Source organism: Rhipicephalus sanguineus, chromosome 1 (genome assembly GCF_013339695.2).
Source record: "Rhipicephalus sanguineus isolate Rsan-2018 chromosome 1, BIME_Rsan_1.4, whole genome shotgun sequence".
In the NCBI taxonomy this organism is placed as follows: domain Eukaryota; kingdom Metazoa; phylum Arthropoda; class Arachnida; order Ixodida; family Ixodidae; genus Rhipicephalus; species Rhipicephalus sanguineus.
In genome coordinates, this window is record NC_051176.1 from 201,916,685 (window position 1) to 201,940,930 (window position 24,246).

Sequence of the window (24,246 nt, forward strand, 5' to 3'; positions counted from 1 at the left end):
GGCCTACACGAAAACCTGGGCCGGGCCAGCTAAAGTAGCTTTCATAGCGTGCCCGGGCCGGGCTAGGGTCTGAAGCTCCGGGTTTAGGGTCGCGCACGGGTTTGAGGTGGCGGGCTCAGGTCGGGCCAGGTTTCGTCTCTGCTCAGTTTTCAAGATAGTTACACATATGTCGTGCATATACATATGTTCCACATATTTCATCTAAAAAAAATGCAGTTTTTATGTGGGCCAAGCTTTCGTAGAAGTTTTACGAGGGACAAAAATAAGTAATAAAGTTCTTTTGCTTCTTGCATATGGTGCTACTTGATTTATGTGAAGCAGGCGAGCTGCAAGTAAATAGACCAGGTGCTTATATAATTAACATCTTGCTATTCAGTGCTTTATTTTCATTAGTTATTATTTTATATCCCAAATGTTATATTGTAATCGCAGTAATGATTGTAATATAATACAAAAACGATCACAGAGCTCCAAAGCGGGGAAATGTTTTTGAAAGTCCCAGCCCTCCACTAAAACAAAAGGTTTGTGCGGAGTTTCGTTACATAGAATCTCTATAGAAAAACATTCCTTTTCCATGGCTCCGTCACGGCTCCCAGTGTTCATGTGACACGAAATGGACATGCACAGCCCACTTTGTGTGCTCACATTGTTAACGTGTGAGCTTTCGTCTTATTCCATTCCATTATATGGTGCGAGGGCTGCATGACACTGCCGCAGCAGCATTGCAATGTGCTCCGTTAAACAAGGTGTGGGGCAAAGTATATTCGCTTGACTGAATATCTTGCTTGAAAAAAGACAATTACAAATTCCATGCTGGAAGATGTCCCTTTACTTCAAATCATATGCGCCCAATGAATAAGTGCCGAGAAGTGTTGCACCTTTATCACCAAAGTGGAATGAACCCCGATATTAGATTGAAATCGCTTCGTTCACCTCCTGCCAGTCCTACCTGCATAGTCCAATCGCCACCTTCTACTGGTACATCATTGGGAAGGCATACATTATTATAATAGAGAAAAAAAGAGCACAGGACAAACCTTATATACACACACTGCTGTAACGTGTAACGAGAAACCCACAAAGAGGAGTTTTATAGATGATATTCAAGAGTAACACAACGTTCAGGAGTAAGAAAAATGAAGGAATGAGCTGGAGAGCTGTATTCATTCTGCAGGGGTCCACAAAGGCATCCGAAATTTGCTCCAGTGGTGAAAGTCTCAGAATGAGTGCCGATGCCTCCACAACTTTCAAGGCAGACTTAGTGCGCCCCTGCAGCTAGCACAATGCGAGAAACTTAAGCGGGGCAGGAAATGTGATGCACCAGCGCAGGTCGTGCTTATAACCTGAATCTCTTGATAATTTGCTTTTTTGCAAAATGACATGCGAGGAAATAAACTGTAAACTACAATCGTCATTCATGCGTAATAAACATTAAAGGGACACTAAAGGCAAATAATTTATGACAGAGTGAAAGCTCAAGTATGACAACATCTAAAACGGCAGTATTATCAACAGCAGTGCCCTACTTACCGAGAAATTAAGCTAAATGTATCACATGATGAGCGCCACAAGTGGGACATTTTCGAAGTGATCCCGATGACGTGGGAGAGTCTGAATACAATTAATCACTAGTAATCAAACTAGCCGGAAAAAAAAAAAGAGAACCTGGCGTGCATCAAGCCACGTAATAAAATGCCGCTTGTTCGTTTCTGTTTGATTCATGGAAAAAAGAACCTCTTTGGCGTTGCCATGGGGAACGACGCGCGTGGTTCAAAAGTTCCGTTTTCGCTGAACTGCGCTTCGCCCGGCGCCCCGCTTCGCTCACGCAGTCGCGTCTCAGTGGTAGTTTCGGTATCGCGTACTGCCGCGTGTGTTTTGCACGCTCGTGAAAGTCGCTCTGACAAAGTTCGACAAAATACCGTATGCATGTGATGTTGCCGGATGCCCGAATGGTGCACGCCGCCAGTGCACACCGCCGTGCAGTAAAGGTGGGCAACGTTGGGCACGACAACAGTGACGTGTGAAATACCGCTTGCAGGCGGGTGATTTGAAGTGTGCTAACGCGATGCGGACCACTAAAACGTGATTTTATTTCAAAATAAGCACTTCTTTGGCACAAAAGTAGCACCACGAGGTTTCTGGACCGTTATTCAACAATCAACGTCGACTTAATATTTGCCTTTAGTGTCCCTTTAAACCATCACTCTCTTAATTAGCTTAATTTGCCTATTTCATAAGATAGTCTATAGTGCCAATCACTCAGCGCTGCCTCTCGTACAACCTTTTCGCACCTCATGTTGCTTAAATAACCCACTAAGCTTCCAAAGCATTTCAGGTAGAACCACTGCATTTAATTGATCCGCTTTGCCGCAGGCTATTATTCAGTAGAACGGTCTTCCAGAGCACATCGTTAACATTCATAATGCAACCAATTTTAGCACCGAGGTAACAGTCATCTTTACTAATTATTAATGTGTTATTTAAGAATTGTATAAGGATGTTTTTTTTTTCTTTTCAGTGTTCGTACTAACAGCCAATAAGCATTGTATAACAAGGTTCTCATGCTCCTCTTATTACTCCTACTTATGCAATTCCCCCCACCTCACACAATGCTCCAATGTAGGAGCCTGCGAGGCGATTTGAATAAATAAAGAAACTTATAGACAGTAAATACTAGCAGTGGTATGATAAATGAAAAGAATAATGTCACAAATAGTCTTTTTTTCTTTTTGGCTATCCATACGTCCTTCGAAAAGTACAAGTAGTGCATGTGGTTGGTTATAATTTGTATCTAGGTTAGCGTATTTACAACAAAGGTAACAAATTTCGCTTTTTTCCTTTATTTCACTTGCTGTGGCAAGGTGCGACTGCGCTGAAGACAGGTGCTACGAATCCAGAAGGATGGACAATTGGGTTTGTGAGCGCAATAAAAGCAGAAAGGGAAGAGAACGTCCTGTTCTCTGCCCCATCTGTTTTTACTGTGCTCCCTATCGAAACTGAAGACATGCTACAAATCACTTTGCTTGCTACAATACCTGCTACAAAACGCTCTTGACGATTCCCATCTGCATTTGCAGAAAAAGTAGGTACAGTATGCTGCTGCCGAACAAACTTTCATCGTACCCAGTATGCCCGCTCAACTATTTCCACCATGAGCCCCTTTTGTCCAAGGAATTACTATAGGTTAAAGTATGCTTGTTAGTGAAGCATGCGCCAACAAAGCCTAGATATTTGATACTTAAAACGCCTTGCTGTCAATTTGATATTCGGGAAACACCACCACCTAGATTTTGGGCTCCTGCCGGGCTCGATTCGGGGTCGGGCCGGGTAGGTGAAATTTTTTCTCGCGTTCGGGACAGGCCCGGGTCTCGGGCCCGTCCAGACTGGGTACAGGCGGGTAAACTTCAACAATTGTCGGGACTGGGCTGAGAATCACAGCCAGTGTAGTGCTCTATGGCAAAGTGCACATGGCATGTGCTGCCTTTATACAGTCGTGAAGAAGGAACGTCCGAATGTTGAGAAAATGAAACATATTGCCTGTGATAGTGGGTGAATTATTTTCACAACATTTTCAAAGCAGAAGAGCGATATCGTTATACTACGCCTAGAACATTAGGATCCAACACTGTTTGACATAAAAAGCAAATTTGATGCGGCAAAGTCAAAGCATGTGTTTTAATTTCACGAGAGATTCTACTTAAGAGACCCCCAACACTAAATTTGGAAACTCGGGAAGCTTGTGTTGTTTGATAGTTCCTGCATGCGTGGGCACTTCCAACTGATTATGAGAGACGAACGTTGCCTTTAAGATATTTTAATTTGGTTTTAAAGTAAGCGAGTGCTCATCTGAGTTTTCAGCACCTCGTGACACCGCCACTAGTATGATGGAGGCAGAGGCCCCATGTGACGTTTTATGAGTAACTAGTATTGTTGACATCACGAAATATTTGCGGGGCGCGCAATATACCATGACTGGCACCCGACGAGGGCTATTGTTCGTCACCCCTCTCGCTCTGTTGTCGGGCAGCTCTCAACGTAGTTCTGGCTGCTTCGGCCAGGAATGCTTTCTTTTTTTCTGGGTAGAGGGTGCTTCTGGGTAGAAAAGTGCGCTTTTAATGACACCAAAGCTTGAGCGCACGTGACCTTAGGCGCTCCCCCGCTGTGGGGTGCTAGTTTCTTACGGTATTTAGGCGGACGTTTTGAACTGATGCAAAATTGTTCTCAATTCACGACGTTAGCATTAATTATACTATATGTTAGAGCATTTACGATTCAATTCCAGGATTACCAGACACAAAGCTACAAATTACAGTAAAAAAGCCGCAGACAAAACTTTCGCTGTTAGGTGTCCTTTAAAATACAGCGGACTCTCAGTAAATGGAAATCGCTTAAACAGAACTGCTGCTTCTAATATGATTGGTTTCGTACTTGTATTCTGCACCCCTATTCATCTCTCAGTAAATGGAACTCCTGTTAAACAGAACACATTTTCCTGGTCCCTTCAGGTTCCATTTAATGAGAGTCTACTGTATACTCAATTACAGAAAACAGGTAGTAGTTTAACAAGGCCAAAGAAAAAATTTATTGTACATGCTTCTGATGAAAATGCATTATGTATAACAAACATAACACTGTTCTGTCCTTTCCACATGCGATGACCATGAATGAGATGGGTAGAAAAAATAGAAAGCAGCTTCACAAATAAAAGTGAGCCAAACAAGGTGGAGGATGCAGGGCAAATATGCTGCCATGGGCTTTTCTAAGTGCCTGAAAATAGAAGACATATTAAAAACAAATCTTAATCTTGTTAACACTGATGTGTACACAGATAGTTGCAACTTACCTTCTTGAGCCTTAGAAAGTGCTATAATTTCATCCAAAGTATTTCCTTTCCCATATTTTGCTAGCAGGAATGGCAGTGCTATCTTGTACAAATTCTTTACCTTAGCTGCAATGAGAATAAATAGTAAATTTCCAAATGTTTTACATCGGTAATGCACATAACACACAAAAATAAAGAGCAAAAGTGGTTGCACCCTCATTCAACACATACAATGAAGAAAAAAAAAAGCTACCTCATCAACATTTAAAATGCTCATGTCACTGATAAAACATGAAAAAGATGCATTTGATACACTGCAGCAGGAGCATATCCAGGGGGCAGGGGCACACTGAGCCCGTGCCCCCCCCCCCCCCCCCCCCCCCCAATTTTTTTCCCCATGGGATATGGATACAGAGGACAAAATGACACTCGACCCCACTTATCTGCCCGGACCCAATGTCGGATCAAGAAGGTGCCCCCCCCTCCCGAAAAAAATTTCTGCCTATGCCACTGCACTGCATTGGACTTGCAGGTACTGAATTATAATAAAATTGCAACAATTTGGAAGTGTAATAGACTCCCACAATCATAATTTACAGTGAGCTTTTCAGTGTGTTGGAACGGGACAAAAATCAAAAACGAAAAACGAAAAAAAAAAAGAAACGATATTTTTGATCGGAACGAAAACGTAACTGAAACTTTATCTATTATTTTGTTCCGGAGTGAAACCGAACATTTTAAAATTGTTTTTTGGTTCACGAGAAAACTGGGCAATCCGGAACAACTGACGTCATGCAATGTGAGCAATTATGCATATCTCAGCGTACAGTATTAGCGCGTACCTCAGGCAGGAATTCCAAAGCAAAGATATGTTGAAATTGTGTGAAAAACGAAAACAGTGGCAACCAGAGATGTTTATATTAATGCAAGTGGACTTTTGCGTGCCTGTCACGCAGGCCAGTGTGGAGAGGGCATTGTCGGCACTGAAGTTTCTTATAGCGAAAGCCGTTATGAGATCACAACATCTGATTTTGGCACCATAGTTGTCCGCCGCCTCCGGTGTCCATAACCACTATCGCGTGAAATAAGAAAAAATGAAATGAGAAAAATTCCTAGAATTGGATGAGATTTTAACTCGCGCCCTCTGCATGGCAATCGAGTATGTATTACACTACAGTGCCACGCTGGTGCTTGTAACTCCTTCGCAAAAAAACCCTATACAGGTGTCATGTCAGGCAAGGAATCGTGTTAATATGTGTAATATAGCATGGCAGAAGAGTAAAATAACAACCTGCCATCACACCATGCGAATTGCACAACGAGTCGGTCGTTGAATGCTTCCAACCCGTTACAAAGGGCTCAGCCATAATTCCTCGTCATCAGCCATCGCACAAAGTGCACATAATGCCATACAGATGTGTAGCGGGTACTACGATTCTCCGAAAAATGACGAACAATGGCATAGTGGGTGCTTCGCTACTTCAGAAAAATTACGATGATTAATGGTGTAGTGGGTACCTTGCATGTGTACTTGTATTAGTTGTCCCAAGAGTCTACAACGGGCTCTAGAAAGGCAGCTCTTCCAGCTTGGAGATCGCGCTCACTCCCTTGACACAAAGCATTGAGCCCGCTAAAAAAAAATTGTAAGTGACTTTTGAGAAAATAGTCCAAGATCAAAATGGGAGCCGACAGATGGATACACGGGATAGGTTTGAAACAGGAGAAAGTGCCAGCCTTCTCTGAGGCACTTTCTCCTGTTTCAAACCTATCCCTTTTGAGAAAATAAATGATATGACTTTGAAGGGTATACTGGTTTGCGCTAGTTGGCAGGAATTTGTGGTACAGTTACTTCCGCTCCTCTGAAGAATGTGGGAAGAACGTATTTTACCCCTGTCCCACTTTTTTAAGAGGAGGACAAGTAACTATGTCACAAATCCAATGTTTCTTATGACTACCTTAACTTCAAATTTTTGCATTAAAAAAACTGTTATGAACCGTTACGGAACATTTTTTTTTCGTTCCGGAACAGAATTTTTTGCGGTGGAACGAAACTAAAACCGAAATGAACAACATTTTGTTCCAACACCCTATACAAACTTTTTAAAATAAAAAGGCTATGACAGTAAGGCACCTACCATCTTCGCAGAAAAACTTTATGTTGAGGCGGAAATACTTTGTTGCTGCTAAAGTTACCTTAAAAATACTAATTAACAAGAAGTTGGTAGTTCACTTGTTAATCATTTGCATGAGAGCAGTTCTTGGCAAGCTGTCTGATATAAACAAATGGACTGCTTTTTTTGTGTAATTTGTGGTATTTATGTGTCTTAATTCTTAAAGTAAAAATGGGTGCAAAGCATTCTTTCGCCTATCACACTGTCTGCAAGAAAAAGCACCACAATGGTTGCCACAAAGCTTAATGTATGCCATGAAAGAAGAAAAGGTGGAAATGACAGTTTTCTTGTTCACAGTATGAAAGAAAACAGATAAGCAAGTCATCTCACACTTCACACTAGATGACTAGCTGATTTCTTTGATAAGATACTATCAGGATGTGCCTTCATTTGAATTTCGTTATTTATCATCACACGGCATTTCAGTCAGATGCAACAGAGTGATCATCTTTTCCACGTTCGCAGCTGGCTCAGGGCCTTGAAATTTGACGATGAATACCTCAAATTATGTGCGACTTGTTGGATTCCTAAAAAAATCGGCACACCATCAATTGCGACTCCTAAAAACTTTTCCACATAAACAATTACCCTCAAGCTGGTATTTAAAAATAATTAATAACCTTTTGTTAATTAGTCACTTCCATGTAATCTAAATAGTGGCAAGGTATGTCCGCGTCCATGTAGCATTCGACTGCAGTGACAACAGGTTCCTTACTATCATAGGCTTTTAATAAAAAGGCGATGACAGTAAGGCAAACCCCTCCCCATCTCCTCCATATGTTTTTACACAGTAGACTTACACTAGTAACTTCATTCATGGCTGCACTAAAAACACAGACAACAGAACAGACCGTACACACTATGGGCGATAACTACCAACTTTATTACTGAATACAGCTTTATTACTGTTGCTAAGGTTTACTTTGGCATTCAGTAATAAAGTTGGTAGTTTGAGCCCGTAGTGTGTACGTCTCTTCTGTTGTCCGTGTTTTTAGCGTAGCCATGAATGAAGTTGCAAGTTTGCACCAACTGGCCCAAGTGAAAGCATGACTTACACTAATTCTAGTTCAGTTAAGGGCATGGCTGACAATGATAAATTTTTAAGGGTACAAATTTTTGGGTTCAATGTTTTGATGTTGAAACTGGCCTTCACCTGATGATTTGAACATGATTGGTCAGTTTCTACATGGCTGCCCTGTGCAGTAGGGCTGCAATAGTGGAACAGTAGTGTGTACTAGCGGTGCTGAGAGCAGAGTGTGAAACTGAACCTGAACCAAAAAATATAATGCTGGTACAGTGGTGGTCCAGACAGTTTAGGAATCGGAGCAATTTTTGGAGTTATGGAGCTGAAAGAATTCCATTTTGGAGCAACCAAAATGAAGCTTGGGATCACTCACAGCAGTACAGTCTAACTTTTTGGTGCACAATCATGTAAATGTGCAAACAGAAAATACAGCTGTAATGTAAACAAAGAGACAAGACCAACAGTCAGAGAGCAGCTATCAGGGTATGCGTAGCCAGATGCAAGATACACCACTCATGTACACAAAGTAATTTATCTATGCGAAAGGGTTTCTTCTCGCCTGAGTATGCCCGAGAGCAGCTTTGTCGCCTTGCTTTGCATGCGCTGCACAGCCATAACGAGAGACCAGATTTTAGGCAAATGCCTATTTCGTTCCTTGCGCTCCTATCGCGTCACTTTGATATATGAACATGAACTAGAGGTTAAGAAGGGCATTTGTAGTGTTTTTATAGTGCCTATAAATGCCTATTTTTGTCCTTTGTGCCTAAATCTAAATGCTTACAAATGCCTATATTCAAAATTGGCATTTATATGAGCCCTATTTAGCCTCAAGTTTCACTTCAGGGTGCAGTTTGAGGTCGTTATTCATGTTACTGCACAACATTAACTGTTCGGAACTCTATGAGGTTCAACCTAGTCCTCTAGTTCGACCAACTCCTGGAAACAACCACTAGCAGCAGTGAAGTGGACACGCCGGCGAGCATTCACATTCGCCGCCGCACTGACAAAGTGCGAGCGGTTGGCAAATTCGAGACCATGGAGAGTTGTCAGCGGAAAGAGAGAGAAAAAAAAAAGTGATGTGCACATGGCTTTTGTTTTTGTAATTTACTTTGTAAGGTGTTCACTGCAGTACCGTAGCCAGGAATTTTTTTTTGGACCTGGGCGGGTTCAACCAGTCTTTAGGTATGTTCGTGCGTGTATTTGTATGTGTACGTGTATATACACACATGCAAATCTGAAAAGCTTTCGGGGGGGGGGGGGGGTAGATTTAGGCGCATGTTAAAGAACTCCCAGGTGGTTGAAATTTCCGGCGCCCTAATAATCATATTGTGGTTTTGGGACCATAAACCCCAACAATTATTATCATGAAAACAAGGTGGTAGACAAATAAGGGCTTGAAGGGCTTGCACACTTAAAACACAACTCAGTTAATAACCACACTTGGATCCAAGCTTGTGTCATTGTGGCAATGTGCACTTTATAGTGAGGTGAGCCAACCACCATGCTACTACAGAGCATTTGCATTTGGTAATTTCCAAATAAAGTGAAGTGTACTGCACACAGCGTCAGAGTGTGGCAACATCTCTGCATGTACTTTGGATGTCACAGCAACCAATAACCAAACCAGTGAGCAATGTCAACATCACAATGTCGGCAGCGGCAACGGGCTGCTGTGGCATAGATAAGTTGAGTGCAGTCCAAATATTTTTAGTGTGCAGCTCATAGGCACCCATTCCTGAGTTAAGTGTCGGCATGCCATGTTTCTCGTCGTAACCGAGCAAAGAAGCACAATGAAAGATGAAGGGGTGAGGAGGAATGCTTTTTTCCGTGCGCATCTGCCAATCAAAGTTCGGAAGGTAGTCATGCGGTGTGGCATTTTCCTGCTCTCCACGCATCTCAGCAGAACTTTTCTAGGCAGAGCCAGTGCATGCACTGAAACCTTTCGACTAAAGACATACTGCTGGTGCTAACATAAGTTCGCACATCGTGTCCACCTTTTGCTTCTCACTGTTACTCTATAGCAGGGGTCTCAAACACTCGGCTTGCGGAACTTTCGCTAGTGGCCCGGCTAAGTACTTTCACGAGTCCTCAACCCACAATGGACATCTGTCTGAACCATAAAGGAACTTGGTGGGTGAGGTCCTAGAACGGGTTTCTCTTTGAATGTTTTTGGCTCAAGAGGCCATTTCAAAGTGGTCGAAGGTTGTGGGCCAGGACGAACACATGCACATGGTGACCGCAACACATGCGGTCAACCCTGGTCACCCCCCAGCCCATAGTCACTCCATCCCCGCTCTAACAGTCTTCACTGTTCACTGTCCCGGCCCGTGTGGGACTAAATTTCGTGACCACGGCCGCTAGGTGAAGCGAGTTTGCGACCCCTGCTGTATGGTGTTAAAAATGGATTGGATAAAGCAATATTCAACAAATATATGACAATCATTCTTATTGTAGTGTTTGGTCATTTTAAGAGTATTTTACCTGAGCAGCAATGCACACAATTCATGCCATTGGGATTTACGTTGTCTGGCAAAGTGGAAAATATGCATACAGCTGTGTTCAAACTTCGCATTAAAGGCCAACTCCGGCGATTTTTCGAGGTCGATGAATCTCAATGAAATTCGCTGGGTACGTTCCTTTGCACGTTTCCGTCATTTATGCCAAATTACAGGCTTGAGACATGCGCAGATTGTTTGCAAATGAATTTTAAAGATTGTCTGCAAACGCCCTCCTGGCTTCCCACAATTATTGGCAACATTGCGTCTGTGACGCCAGTATTGGGAAGGCGGCGGAAGTGACGCAGCCGAGGGCACCACTAACTTCGGCGCTTCGGCCGCTACAGTAAGCGTCTGCTGTGCACAAGGCGACAGACAGCGTTGGTTTGGCTGGCGCTTCGCTGGTCGTCCCGGCTATTACTGTTTTCATACTCCGCGCCGGCGTGACCGGCATGCCTTGCACGACTTCCGGTTCGTTTGTAACAACATCTACGTCATACGTAGACAGTACACTCGGTTGGGTTTCGGTTTCGGTGTTGCGCTTTTTTGCTTATTTAAAATGATTCTCCAATTTGCCGAGTATTTCTGCTATCGGGCCCGTAACAGGAGCGTCTCAAGAACATAAAAGCACCATTACTTTGACATGGCCAAAAAATCGCCGGAGTTGGCCTTTAAAGGGCCAGTAAACAACACCGATGTCCAAAAATTGTAATTAAAAGAAATATGCGCACTTTTGCTATGTGAACATGCTGCCGCAAGAATTTTGCGAGTACGTGCTATAATAACGAAGTTACAGGGGTTAGAACATCCGTTTCAGTTGGTTTCAAATTTTCGCGCGGCCTCACCACCCTTCTCCGCCACATGGAGGAAAAGGCGTAGCCCGTCGTCGTGACTCCGCCCACTTCGGCAACGTGACATGACGTCAACAATTGACGTCATGGGCGAGCTCGATCAGTCGCAATGCACTTCCGCTTGCTGCGGCTCCTGGTTGTTTATTGTTTATATTGTCGCACATGCTCCGTAACTTGACGGGCAGTTTTCGGCTCTTCACTATTTTTAAACCTTTGTGACAGTTCACAATGAAGCAGGAATGCGTGCTTGCTTTCCGAGACGTCGAAGGGGCGCGAGAGAAAAGCCTGGAGAACCCCGCTTGCCGCGCGAGCAAGCGCGACCTGTCCGAGCTACCGGAGATTCCCCTCTCGCCGCTCGATTTGCAGCCGGCAACTGAACAACGCTTCGCCTCATGTCGAAGAAGCGCGTGCAGGTGCTATGCAGTGCGAGGAATATACGCGCTACAACTGCGTGGCCGAAACCGCATCACCGCAGTGCCAAAAAACAAGGCGCAGTTTCGTAGCGGTGGGTGGGAACGGGAACTGACGTTAACTTGACAATTGTTTGTTGAGACCTGGTTTAGACCAATCGACGAGCTCAGTGCTACGTCAACTCGGCGATCGCCGAGTTGACGTCACTGCGCATACGAGGAGGATTGCTCAGGCGTAGGAAAGAAGCGCGGGAATTGTTTTTCGAAATGAAGGGTCTGCGCGGCGCGCAGCGCTGTAATATTCGGAAAACGTGATCGCCGCGGTCTACTGTACGGATTAGCAAGCTTGTTTGGCGGGTGTAAAAAAAAGTCGCAGCCTGTTTACGGGCCCTTTAAAGGGGCCCTGCAACACTTTTCGAGCATGCTCAAAAAGCGCTGCCGATCGGTAGTCGAGGCTCCCGAGAACACGCGAGCCAAATATTATAGCGATGCGCACGGCCTGGAATTTACAATAAATTCTCAAAGTCAGCTGAAAATCGCTCCCTCTTCTCTCGAAAAATGATGTATTAGTCCGCAAAATATGACACGATTGTCGGCAGTTCCACCATTGGCTGATGTTATAATCACGATAACACCCTCATTATTACTTTCGTTGTTAATTTTGAGTTCAATAAGTAGATAATATGTATGTTTATATTCTGTTATCGCGTTAAAAACACCGAACAAACATTAATATTAGCACTTCCAGTCTCACCGACAGCTCGTCTGCTCGTAGTTGCGTGGTTCCGTTTTCTTCGCCATGCGCAGTGCTGAAAACATGAATATTTCTGTGCTTTTGACCATCGCCGGTTGCCGTTGAGAGTGGCAGCCGTTCGAGTGTTGCCTCGTCAGCTGGGAACTGCATCGTCGGCACGTTCTCACGACCGACCGAGGCAGCCGTGCAGCATGTCTCCGATAACAATGCTGGCATCCGGTAATGGCGGCGCTTCGGTGTCGTCTGCCAGTGCCGGTGTATCGGAGTATGGGCCGAAACCGATCTCAGCTGTCATTCGTTCCAAACGAGCGCGCAGGTTTGCTTCCATGGTTGGCAAAGCGATGAAAACACTACGGCGTTCGAGGTGCACACCCAACATTACCAAACCGACGCGCAGTTTTCAAGCACGCGCGATACACAGTGCGATCGACTCCGCTCGACGAGAACGACGCAAGCCGACCGGAAGTGGCGGCACAGACCACGTGGTTGCGCCCAGACGTCAGAGAGAAAAAAATGAAGAAAAAATTTCCGCCGGCGCTCTTGGGCGGAGCCTCGCTCGTCTGCGCTCCCTCCCTCGACTCGCTGCCTAGCTCTCCGCGCGCTCGCGGCGTTGAGTTGAGGGAGAAAGCTGCGGAACGTGATCTCTATAATTTGGTAAGACCACTTAGACTTGACGGATTCGAAAAATTTTTGCGGCATATGACTCGTGAAGAGTCATACGTCAATAATGAGACTATTCCAATATAACTAAGAAAGGTGTTGCAGGGCCCCTTTAAGGAGTATTGTAAACATTGGTTATTTTTTTCTTCACACATACATCTGAACCTTGCTTACAGTTGAACCTGCATATATCAAACTCGCAAAAAAAAAAAAAAAGGGATTTAGTTGATATATATCCAATAATTTGACAGAAACCTTTTAAAGTACTTATTGTATTTTTGATGTGTATTTCAGTGTGCAAGTTGGCTTCACAGCACTGCTTCAAGGTAATGCAAAAAAGGCGGTTTATTTTCGTTTTTATTTTTCCGTGGTTTATAGTTGGGGGTGTGGGTTATATGCAGGGGCAGGTTATACGCGAGGAAATACGGTATCTATGTATTCTCTTGGGATGTTGTACTTGGAATGTTGGAATGCTGCATGTATCTTCTTGGGATGTTGTACACAGTGGCGATATCATACTTTTCTCCATGTTCGACTGTGTTGATTATCACCAGCTTTGAGGAGAACAGCAGGTTCTGTTTTACGGCCGCCATTGCGTTAAAGGAGGGATCAGAGAAGTGAACAGCGACCACCGCACGATAGGCCGACCGGCGCAATGACGAGGAATCTTGGGAAAAGAGCATGTGATGGCAAGTGGTAGTTTGTACTCGTTTCTAATCACACTGCTCGCTTTCCCATATACAAGCGGGAAAGCCCCCTTTCCATGAGGAAAAGTCAAGTTCTTGTGAGGGAAAGCAAACTTCTTGGGGGTGTTAGTGCTGCCCGACGTTCGATGTAGGGATGTAGCAAGAGGCTGTAGCAATGGATGGAGCAAGAGGCTACATCCGTTTGTCAGCGCGTCATGACCTTAGCACTTTCTTTTCTTTTTGAACGTGTGACTTACTTCAAGTGTGATTGCGAGCGCGGTGGTGTAACTCTATAATGTGTGTAATTCAAGCACTATAGAGTGCAGCGTGGGCACATTGCAGCATCCCGCGGCAGCTGCAGTAACTATGCGCTCACAATGCTCAAATCAGCTAATGGCCGTGGACCTTGTGTTTATGACGCGGTCGTTTTACATTATGGCATCATTTGTCAAGAGAAGAGCGAGCGATTTCTAGCTGACTTTGAGAATTAATTGTAAATTCCAGGCCGCGTGCTGCACTATAATGTTCGGCTCACATGTTCTCAGGAGCTTGAACTACTTATCGGCGTTTTCCGACCATGCTCAACAAGTGTTGCCCCTTTAAGAAAAAAGTAACTGGCATGTCATATTCACTTCTAAATAGGGGTTCATGATCAAGCTTTCAACTGTGAAGCCCGAGTAATAAAAGCCAAGTGTGGATAGAATATTTTTTTAATATTTTTATATATGAATATAGTACAACTGCTAACTTTTGCAAAAAAAAGAAAGAAAATTCAGCAACCAGCCATGAAAAAGCAAGTTTGTTGTACTGCAAATAACATACAGGAAATTTATGTAATGTACAACACTAGTAGTTGATAGTACCACACATGCAGTTATTTGATGTCATGAAGCAAGGATAACTGCTTGTTATGTTCAGGAAGTAGCAACACCATGGTGCATGTCACCATTCCTCCAGAAAAGTGCTTATGTGTTAATCTTGTCCCCATAGTTTAATCCGCTAAGCTTGCTTTCTCAATTGGGAGGAGCAATGACAACTGATCAACATGATGTATATATAGCAGGTGCTTCATCTCAGGATAACCCAGAATAATGCTGGATTTCCCTATTTTTAGACATCTTTTCTTAATTTTGCAATGGCTTCCAACTTGTTTCAGTGGTTTTGTTCAGTATCACTCTATTGCAACAACGTTCTCAGCCTCATACAAAATGACATGCTCTGGTCACAACATTTGAATACTGGCACACTTGCAAAAGTGCACGGGGGTGTGATGTGGCAACTGAAACTAATTTGTCTATTTGTGCATCAAATTTTGCAGAATTTAGCACAGGTATTTAACTCTTTGTGCCGATTTCAATACTTGTTTATGAAATTTTGTGATGTTTGCATATTTTGAAGAGTATAGTAAAAGTGCCTTGTGAATCGTATCGAATACCAAACTATTCGAACTGAATATTCAAAGTTTCAAATATTGGCGCACCCCTACTTCTAAATGGCACTAAGTGCTGAAACATGCAGCAGTTTTACAAAAGGCCAAGTACCATATACCTCAGTGCAGCATGCAGCTCTGCGGAGCACCATTGTCAAACATCCATGCTTAATATTGTGCTTGCGCACCAACTGTTGAGTATTTTTACTCATGGCAGAACAGCGCGAACTTCGGGACAGTGAAACACAACGGACACAGTGCTGTGTGTGTTTCACTGTCCTGTAGTTTGCGCTGTACTGCCATAATGTTCATGACCCCCTTCTAACAAAGAACAATTGAATACAATCGACAGACCCCCCCACCCTTCCCCTCATTTTTTAAAGCTTTGCTAGAGCAGACGGTGTAAAACGGCTGTTATTGCCACATGGCAGTCTTTTCAAGACACTAACTCATGAGTTTCTAACAGATTGCACTAAAGTACTAGGTTTTGCTACAATGCTGCAAGAGAGAGAGAATGTTCAGAGTTGGCTGCTAGCTAAACACATGGCATGAATGCATGGCACTAGATGCTATCTATCCACACCACAGTTAGGCTCCCCTTCACCCACCTTCATGCTATTGTGTTACACTCGCAGCATACAAACTAAAGGTCAGCATGCTTAATATGCATATTTCATTAAGAATGTTAATGATAATATTTTAGTTAATGAAAGTGTCTTAAGAAACTGGAGGGTTTCTCTGAACTGAAAAAACTTGGAGGACGCTTGAGTTTCGCCTTCAAGAGTAGAACGCGATAGCGTAATCGGGCCCCGTGCACATGGCCTTCAACCATGCCACAAGGAAAAGAACGTTTGTGCTCATAACAATGGCCGCTTCAAATAAACCTCGAATGTCTACTGGATGTACAGTTGCTAAGTGCCAAATATGCCATAACTCTTCCTTTTGAAGATTGGCGAAGTACCCACTACGCATTCGTAAAGTTCCACGCGCACCTGTGCAGCTGCACACCTTGTAATGGGTGGGCAGCCTTAAACCACCCATTCGTCACACACAATTCACTTGTTTTGACACCTGGTGCAATTCTGCCACACAATATTACATGCGTAAAAAAGACTGCACCCACTACATGAGGTTCTTATAGCATATTTTTCTACAAAGCAGTTTCAAGCACTGGCATGGCTCCATGGTAGAACACCTGCTTGCCACGTGGAAGGCCTGGGTTCGATTCTCGCCTGGACCAAACATTTTTATTATTTATTTATTTGTATCTATCTCAAATTTTCACTCATGGACAACCGCGATTTTTCGCTCAACCAATGATGCTGATGCTAACACCGGAATTTCTGCGAAACGAGCTCTTTAATGCTATCGCATCAATACATAAACTTCCACGTAAAAAAACTGTCTATATAAGAAAGCTTTTGGACACAACTATTATTTCATCATTTCAAGGTTTAACTCTACTGCAACGAAGCCTACATTCTTCAAACAAGGTCTCAAAGTAAAAAGTACCTTTGAAAAAAAAAAAAACGAAAGAAAGAAGAAGAGGTGCGGCAAGTCATCATGAAGTTGCCATTAAAAATGCACCCACTTATGTTTAGGAGAGTTACTACTTACAATGAAAATCCTTGCGCTTGTCTGGTGGGAGATAAGAATTCAGTGTGCCTTCCCAGTGATACTTGGCAACCAAGGGGGATGGTGCCCTGAAAAAAAAAAAAAAAATGCATTGAATTGTGAACAAAGAAAACGAACACATTGCTACGTAAAGGCCTCAGTTTCGGATAGAGTAATTTAGTTTAATATTGGTTGCTGCTGTGCTAGTTGGTTTATATTGCAATAATGAAGATTATTGAATGTAAAATGAAGAGGACCACAACAGAAACAAGTAAACAGGAGAAGTACTCACTTTCCACTTTATTTTGATGTCTCGCATCTGGGTACTTCTATACATTTGTTGACCAAAGAAAACTGATTCAGATAAAGTTGTACAATGACCTGCCCAGCGTAGGCCTTCAACTGCAGAAATGGTTTTTAGGTGTTCTGCTGAATATCTTTGTTCTTGGCATATTTTGGACTTTTAGATGAAAAATAAAGGTTTCTACTTAAGTATTTATGTCTTGTGCCTAAGGGATTAAATAGTTGCCCCTTTTTCATGAGCACCCATGCCTGGTGACATTTTGTAATAAAGCAAATGACGGACAAAGAGTGCACTCTTAAATCAAAGGCAATTGGTATGACCAGCACAGCAAAAATTATACCCAACCAGAAGCTCAGTGAAAAGCAAGTGACTACTCTCTCAACCCTTATATCCATGAGTGACCAAGCACTTCTCATACTCCTGGCTTAAAGGCCAACTCCAGCGATTTTTTGGCCATGTCAAAGTAATGTCGCTTTTATGTTCCCGAGATGCTCCTGTCACGGGCCTGATAGCAGAAATACTCGGCAAATTGGAGAATAATTTTAAACAAGCAAAAAAGCGCAACACCAAAATCGAAACCCAACTGAGCATACTGTCTTCGCATGACGTATAAGTGGGGACAAAACCGGAAATCATGCAAGGCATGCCGGTCCCGCCAGCGCGTAGTATGAAAGCTGCAAAAGCGAAGAAGAGCAGACACTCAGTTGAAAGGTGACTCCGTCGGAAATCTTGTGTGTGACTGACTGACTGTGTCACGTGCACAAGCTGAGCTGTCAGAAAATGACAGCTGCGATTCCGACGCATTTGGAGGCCAACTATAATGGCCATTCCTCTTTGATGAAGTGGAACACACCTGTTTAGCTCTTTGCTTGCCTGGTTGCGCATTCTACCACCAGATGGCACCACCTGTCCAGGCAGTTCAAGTTTGTGGGGCCGTGATCGGGTAAAATGCTATCGCTGAGAAGTTCGCGGACTGACTAAAGCTTCTTAATATTGCTATGGGAAGAGTGCATAAGTTTGGCAATAGCGGCGTTCAACATCGCGTTGGTACGGCCGAAGGAATTTAAAATAAGCCAAGTATGAGCCACCTTTCGCACCAACGTTACTAGATTAGATTACGTTGTTTCGCACGATGCGCTGTATACCGATAGGCCCGGTCACGGTGCACCTTGTATATGTTACGGAAAGTGTTTCGGTGATGTTCACGCATGTGCATTCTTTAGCTGGTACGGTATTACCGTACTTTCCGCGCGGTAAACCAGCATTGCTAGCTAAAACACTCTAATATAGAGACGCAGGGTGCAAGTTAGGTGCGAGTGTTTCGTGACTGCCAACGGGGAATCGTGTGCAGCCCACAACGCGACACCACTTTCCACCCATTGCACAAGGAACTGAAATTCACACGCCCAGCCAACGAAGCGCTCGCCAAACACACGCAATTGTTGCCTTGCGGATAGTAGACGCTCTAGGAGCCCCTCGGTTCTGTCACTTCCGCTTTAACAAAAATGACGTCACGCACACAATGTTGCTAATAACTCTGGGAAGCAAGGTGGGGAGAGTCGGGGCAATCAATAAAATTCATTTCCAATGAATGTGCATAGGTCTCCAGCTTGTAATTTGGCATAAATAACGGGAATGTGAAAAGGAACGTACCCAGCGAATTTTATTGAGATCCATGGACCTAAAAAAATCGCCGGAGTTGGCCTTAAAGGCGTTGTAGAACTTCAACAACAGACTGAACTTTGAGCACAGTGTCCCTGTATTATTCTTACGCACCTTGTCAATGAAGGCTCCCTTGGCGCTGCCATAACCCCCTCTGGGCTGTTGTTAACATGCGTGACCCCCCAAAAATTCTCTACCGAGGCTGTGATGTCAGCTTTTGTATTCCTATGCAACTGTCCAGAAAGGAGGTGATCCTTCTCTCCATTGGAAAGGTCTATAGGAACTACCCTTAAGCCATACTTAAAGGGGCACTGCAACACCTTTTGAAGTTATCGCAGAATGACCTCACTCCAGAACTAGTCTTCCTTGGCACAAATTTTTCAGATACGTCAAGTATAAACAGAGTTGTCGTACAAAACAAGTGCCTTTTGTTGGCACGAACATGGTGTGCATCATGGCCTTGAACATTTTCTCTCCTTTTTTCTTTGACCGCATTGGCCATTACTTCTGGTTCAGAAGTCTATGGCCCCGGCAGATGGTGCCACTCCCCAGGTGGCTATGGAGCATACATGGCTTGTGGCATAGAGTTCCATACAATAACCTAGAGAGGAAACTGGCGCTGCGATCGTTCAATCACCATGGGAATGATGGGAAGCACAGGGTTTGGACTGGATAGCGTTAGCTAGCGAACTGTCTACAGATCTTTTTCTACAGTTTCGGTTTTGTTCTTCGCGAGGCGTGGGTAGTGGGATGCATTGCAAAGCACTCAAGCAGTGCCTTTGTTGTTCGAAGAGGCTGAAGAGTGCTAGATCTCTTGGTTTACTGCGACACTGCAGCTTTACAGGTTTTATTTGACAGTTTTAGCAAAGCGTTGTGCGCTCACCGCTGCGCATAGATGTAGCGTCCCATACCAGTGCAGGAAATTGCATAAAGTTCACGTTTTCTTTATAAGCGCAACTTGCCGAAACTCGTTCAAATAGGCTGCAGAACGACAGCGAAGCTAAGTAGACGCACCATCACGCTTCTCTGACTTGACTTCACAATAGAACGAGAAACGCGTTGGGGGCAGACCACTTTGACAGATGCACCTGGCATCACAGCAGCTGATACGTTAAGTGCTTCTCACTCAATACAGTACGGTTACTTCCATAAATAGATAATGCGTGCTTTCCAGGGAAAAACAAGCGTGCTTGTTTTAAGTGTTGTAAAAAAATAATTCATTATGTCGTGATGCCAAATTTGCAACAGAATTGCAGAGCAATGCATACCCTGGTGGTTGAATTTGTCCAGGTTTCACTTCCATCTCATGGTCACGCAAACTTTTTGCAGTAAGTTTTACGTAGAAACAAATGAAGCAAGTTTTAGTTGGAAATAACTTCATATTACTTTGTTTTACACTCGGCAAACAAGCGCTGTGAATCTCAAGAATGCAATCCAAAAGAAACAAATCCGAAGCCTGTACTTCCCATCATTCCCATGGTGGTTGAAGTGCAGCTCAAAGAGCCTGCATAGACACTAGCGCCAGATTCCACTCTAGGTATTATAGTATGAAACTCTATGGCTTGTGGCCTTCAATATTGTCGTTTGGTGTGCCATTCATGAAGTCAGTCAATAGCATGCTCACGCCTGCTGCATAGTTAATATCTGGGGTTTTACGTGCCAAAACCACAATATAATTATGAGGTACTCTGTAGTAGAGGGCTCCGGGAATTTTGACCATCTGGTGTTCTTTAATGTGCACTGACATCGCACAGCACATGGGCCTCTAACATTTCGCCTCCATTGAAATGTGACTGTCATGGCCACGATTGAACCCACAACTTTCGGGTTAGCTGCTGAGCACCATAATCACTGTCACTATACCACCGAGGCGGACCTGCCGTGTAGTTAATGACGACATTGCTGAGTAGAGAATAAATTATTTTTACCTGTTATTGACATAAAATTGTAAATTACCTGCTGTGTGTAGTGTGTGGGAATCGAGCGCGCCCTCCCCTTTGGCGCCTCGTTCCCCAGCTAACGCGCCTGCTGGCCCCGCGCGGCTCGAGCGCCGGGAACCGCCGTTATTCGGCGACATGGCTACCGTGGCTACGCCGCCAGGCCTTTTTGGTTGGTGCGAGCCATGCATTGGTCGTCCCCGCACGAATCACGTGTCCAGACATGCCCGGATGCTCGCACCACCACGCTAGCCTACGTCACTGCGCAACGTCTGGTCCTCATTGGCCGCCAGTGACAACCCCCTCTCCCATGAGCTCGCTTTTGTGTGGCACGGGCTTGCCCACGTCAGATGCTCACAGGCCTGCACGAGAGGTTGACGCGCTGCTCTGGCAGGCGGCTTCTCGTCCGTGTGCTCGACTGCTGCCCTTTGTGTGATAGTCGTAGCGCCGCTGGCAAGCGTACTCGATCGGTCTTGCAGAGTTACCCTGACGGCCTGCAAACCTGTGATTGTCGCACTGTGCTGCATCTTGGGTTAATAAACCCATGTTTGTTGACAACCTGCCTCGAGTGCCTTTTCTGCGCCGTGTTGGAGAGTCGACAAACCCGGCTGTAGCGTCTTTGTTCGCTGTGGCAGTGGAGAACGTCGCGTCCCTTCCCGGTCACCTCGTAGGGTAAGCTTAGTGCAAAACCTATCTCCACAAGTGCAATATCATTTGGCTCACATGTTCACAGGAGCCTTGAATACAGAAGTATTTACTCCGTTCAAAAAGTGTTGCAGAGGCCCTTTAAGGTTAAATGGGCGCCCCATCTATAACTGACTGTATGAAATCACACTACAATGAGCCAAGTAGCACTATACAACTAAAAATTATAGTGCTGTTTTCATGAGTTTCTCAGAGTGCATCCTTTTGTGTATCTCAGAGATGTACACATCAGGGAGTCAGGCCCGTATTCTGAAACGCTCCTTACCTCAGTGAGGGGGCCTTAACTGCTTGAGGACGCCTTATCGCGTATTCTGGAACGCTCCTTACTAAGGTTCCCTCACTGAGGCCCTCCTTGGTGCTCCCTCAAGTTAAGGTAGCTCTAGGGCTACCTTAAGGCCTCCTTACCTTGCTACTTGCACTGAAAGGGAGCTTCTCTGCAGTACTTTGTCAGCGACAGTGTGTCCGATTTCTTATTTTCGATCGATGCCTTGCACTTCTGCACAAGCTCGCGCTAATTGTATCCTCGTCGTTGTTGGAAAATTGCTTGCCAGGCGTGTTTCTGAGCCTGCGGCCGAACGGCTGTCAACATTTTTCGTTAAGATTGCGCAGCGCGAAGAGGACAAGGCATTTTACAGGAATAGGGGAAAAAAGAACAGACTCAAGGAATGCGACACGGTAGGCCCCCTCATCGCACACCGTTCGTGCTGCGGTCTTCAAGGAATGGCAGTTCTTGTTTGGATTAGGCTAACAATGGCATTCTTCACATGCCATGCGGGCTGCTTCCACAATGAGACAGGTGCGGTCGTCCGGGTAAGAGAAAGTCACATTGGTCTCAGCGAACACGGGCGAAGCCGCATGCGCTACAATGTATGCCAAGAAAACCCTCCTTTCCTTTTCTGCGAATTATCTCAGCCACTGAGATTAGTAATCCGTCGTGACACAGGCGAGTGACCTGTGCCTGAAAGCTGGCGCCTACTCTGTGGCAGCATGACTATATTAATGCGTTGTAGAAGCAAGCCCGAACAATAACCCTTTTGACAATCTTACTGTGCGGAGTTGAGCTTGTACGTGCCTGGTTCATATGTCCAGCAAACATGATCACGGGTGAAATCGAGCTTGAGGTCAAGGAACCCGACAGAATCCTAGAAGGGCATATCACGTCTTATGGCGGGCGATATACATTCTTCAAATATTCCGACCATTTGTGACAACTCAGAATGCAACTCCGAGGCATCACACTGTAATAAGACTACTAAGAAATCGTGCACATATATCTGAATACTTTCAGGACTTGGGTTCCTGGGAACCGCTGCTGTAAGATTTTCTCGTTTTGCAAAAAAAAAAAAAAAAAGGTAAATCCACGAAGGCGCGATGCACGACCCGATAGACGCGCCCTTGTTTTGAATGTAAACATAATAATTTACTTGGACATAAGTACATTCGAGTCAAATTTGCACCAAAGTGAGGAGATTTCACATGTTTAACACTATTCGGTTATGAAAATCAATCTCACCCACGTCTTCAACTCTTTAAACGATCTTTATTACTCGCTCCCACATAACAGGCCGTTGAAATGCATCAATGAACGTAATGAGCTCCAAGGTTGCTCGATCATACTGTTTTTGTCTGCTGCAACAGGCGAAATTTAAGTAAACGGGAAAGGCTGTGCGCCCATATCACGAAAAAGCAGTGTACACGTTATTATTCATCCTTATGCACAAAAAATATTCCTTTATTCTTGCTTGAAAACGGACGTTTAGTCAGTAGTTCACACGTAAAGCAGTGTACACGTTTCGTTATGACTACAAAATATTCCTTATTCTTGCTTAAAAACGGACGTTTAGTCCGTATTTCACACGTACTCTCGATCCCAGACTTGTGAAACACGCGCCTTACCTTACTGAGGCGACCCTTAGGAAAGGAAGGTTGGAGGAAGCTTTCAGAATACGCTGGCTCCCTCAAGGAGCTCCTTAAGATAAGGAGGCATGAAGGGCTCCTCACGTAAGGTAAGGAAATGGCCTGAGGTAAGGAGCGTTTCAGAATACGGGCCTCAGTCCCTCGTATGCTCAAATGATCCCCAACTTCAAGCCCTTTTTTTCTCTCTACTAAGTCGAGCACAGCATTGCCTCTCAACTGAGGACAATGCTATGCTTCCCAAAAATCTATGTGAAATGTCAATGAGGTGCAGCTATCACATCTGTCAAGTAATAGCACTGCTGTTCAAGCTCCTGAACTGACGTGGAGTGCTCAGTAAAGGTACACCCCAGAATACAGGCAAACAGCAACTAGAAGAATGAAATTAACCTTACCATGGGAATGACTCTCCTACAGCTTCCCAGTCAACTTCCGATGACCTGCTTGCATTGAGCCTGTGCATTCTGCAATCATGAAGTGTTCAGTAAATCTCCAGCTTCCAACAGCACATACTTTTTCCTGTTCTGAGTACAAAAGACAAGAATGGAGATATATACACTACAACGGATGATGCCTCTCTCTAACCCTGCCTTTGTCTTTAGTAGACAGCACAGTAAAAACATATAAACAATCACCAACTAGCCTGATTCACCACTCTATTTCACTCTGATTCACCAACTCCAGCAAAACCACAAGCATTCTGCACAATTTCCTAAGCTTTCAATTACACAACTAACAATGTGCATAAACAAATCTTTCCTAATCCAGTCTGACAATAATGATCTTCCCCACCGTCCACCATTAGTTG

At 44.3% G+C, this 24,246-nt stretch overlaps 1 protein-coding gene across 1 annotated transcript in view; it reads right to left on the reverse strand.

Moving 5' to 3' along the window:
* Nucleotides 1-4,546: 4,546 nt before the first annotated feature.
* LOC119405569 (uncharacterized) overlaps nucleotides 4,547-24,246 on the reverse strand; it is a 91,485-nt gene continuing 71,785 nt past the window's right edge. Inside the window, exons 10-13 of the mRNA XM_037672406.2 lie at nucleotides 23,834-23,902; nucleotides 16,920-17,005; nucleotides 4,844-4,948; nucleotides 4,547-4,767 (exon numbers count right to left, since the gene is read on the reverse strand). Coding sequence (XP_037528334.1) covers nucleotides 4,760-4,767; nucleotides 4,844-4,948; nucleotides 16,920-17,005; nucleotides 23,834-23,902 — 268 coding nt within the window. The 3' untranslated portion in view covers nucleotides 4,547-4,759. The remainder of the gene's footprint in view (nucleotides 4,768-4,843; nucleotides 4,949-16,919; nucleotides 17,006-23,833; nucleotides 23,903-24,246) is intronic.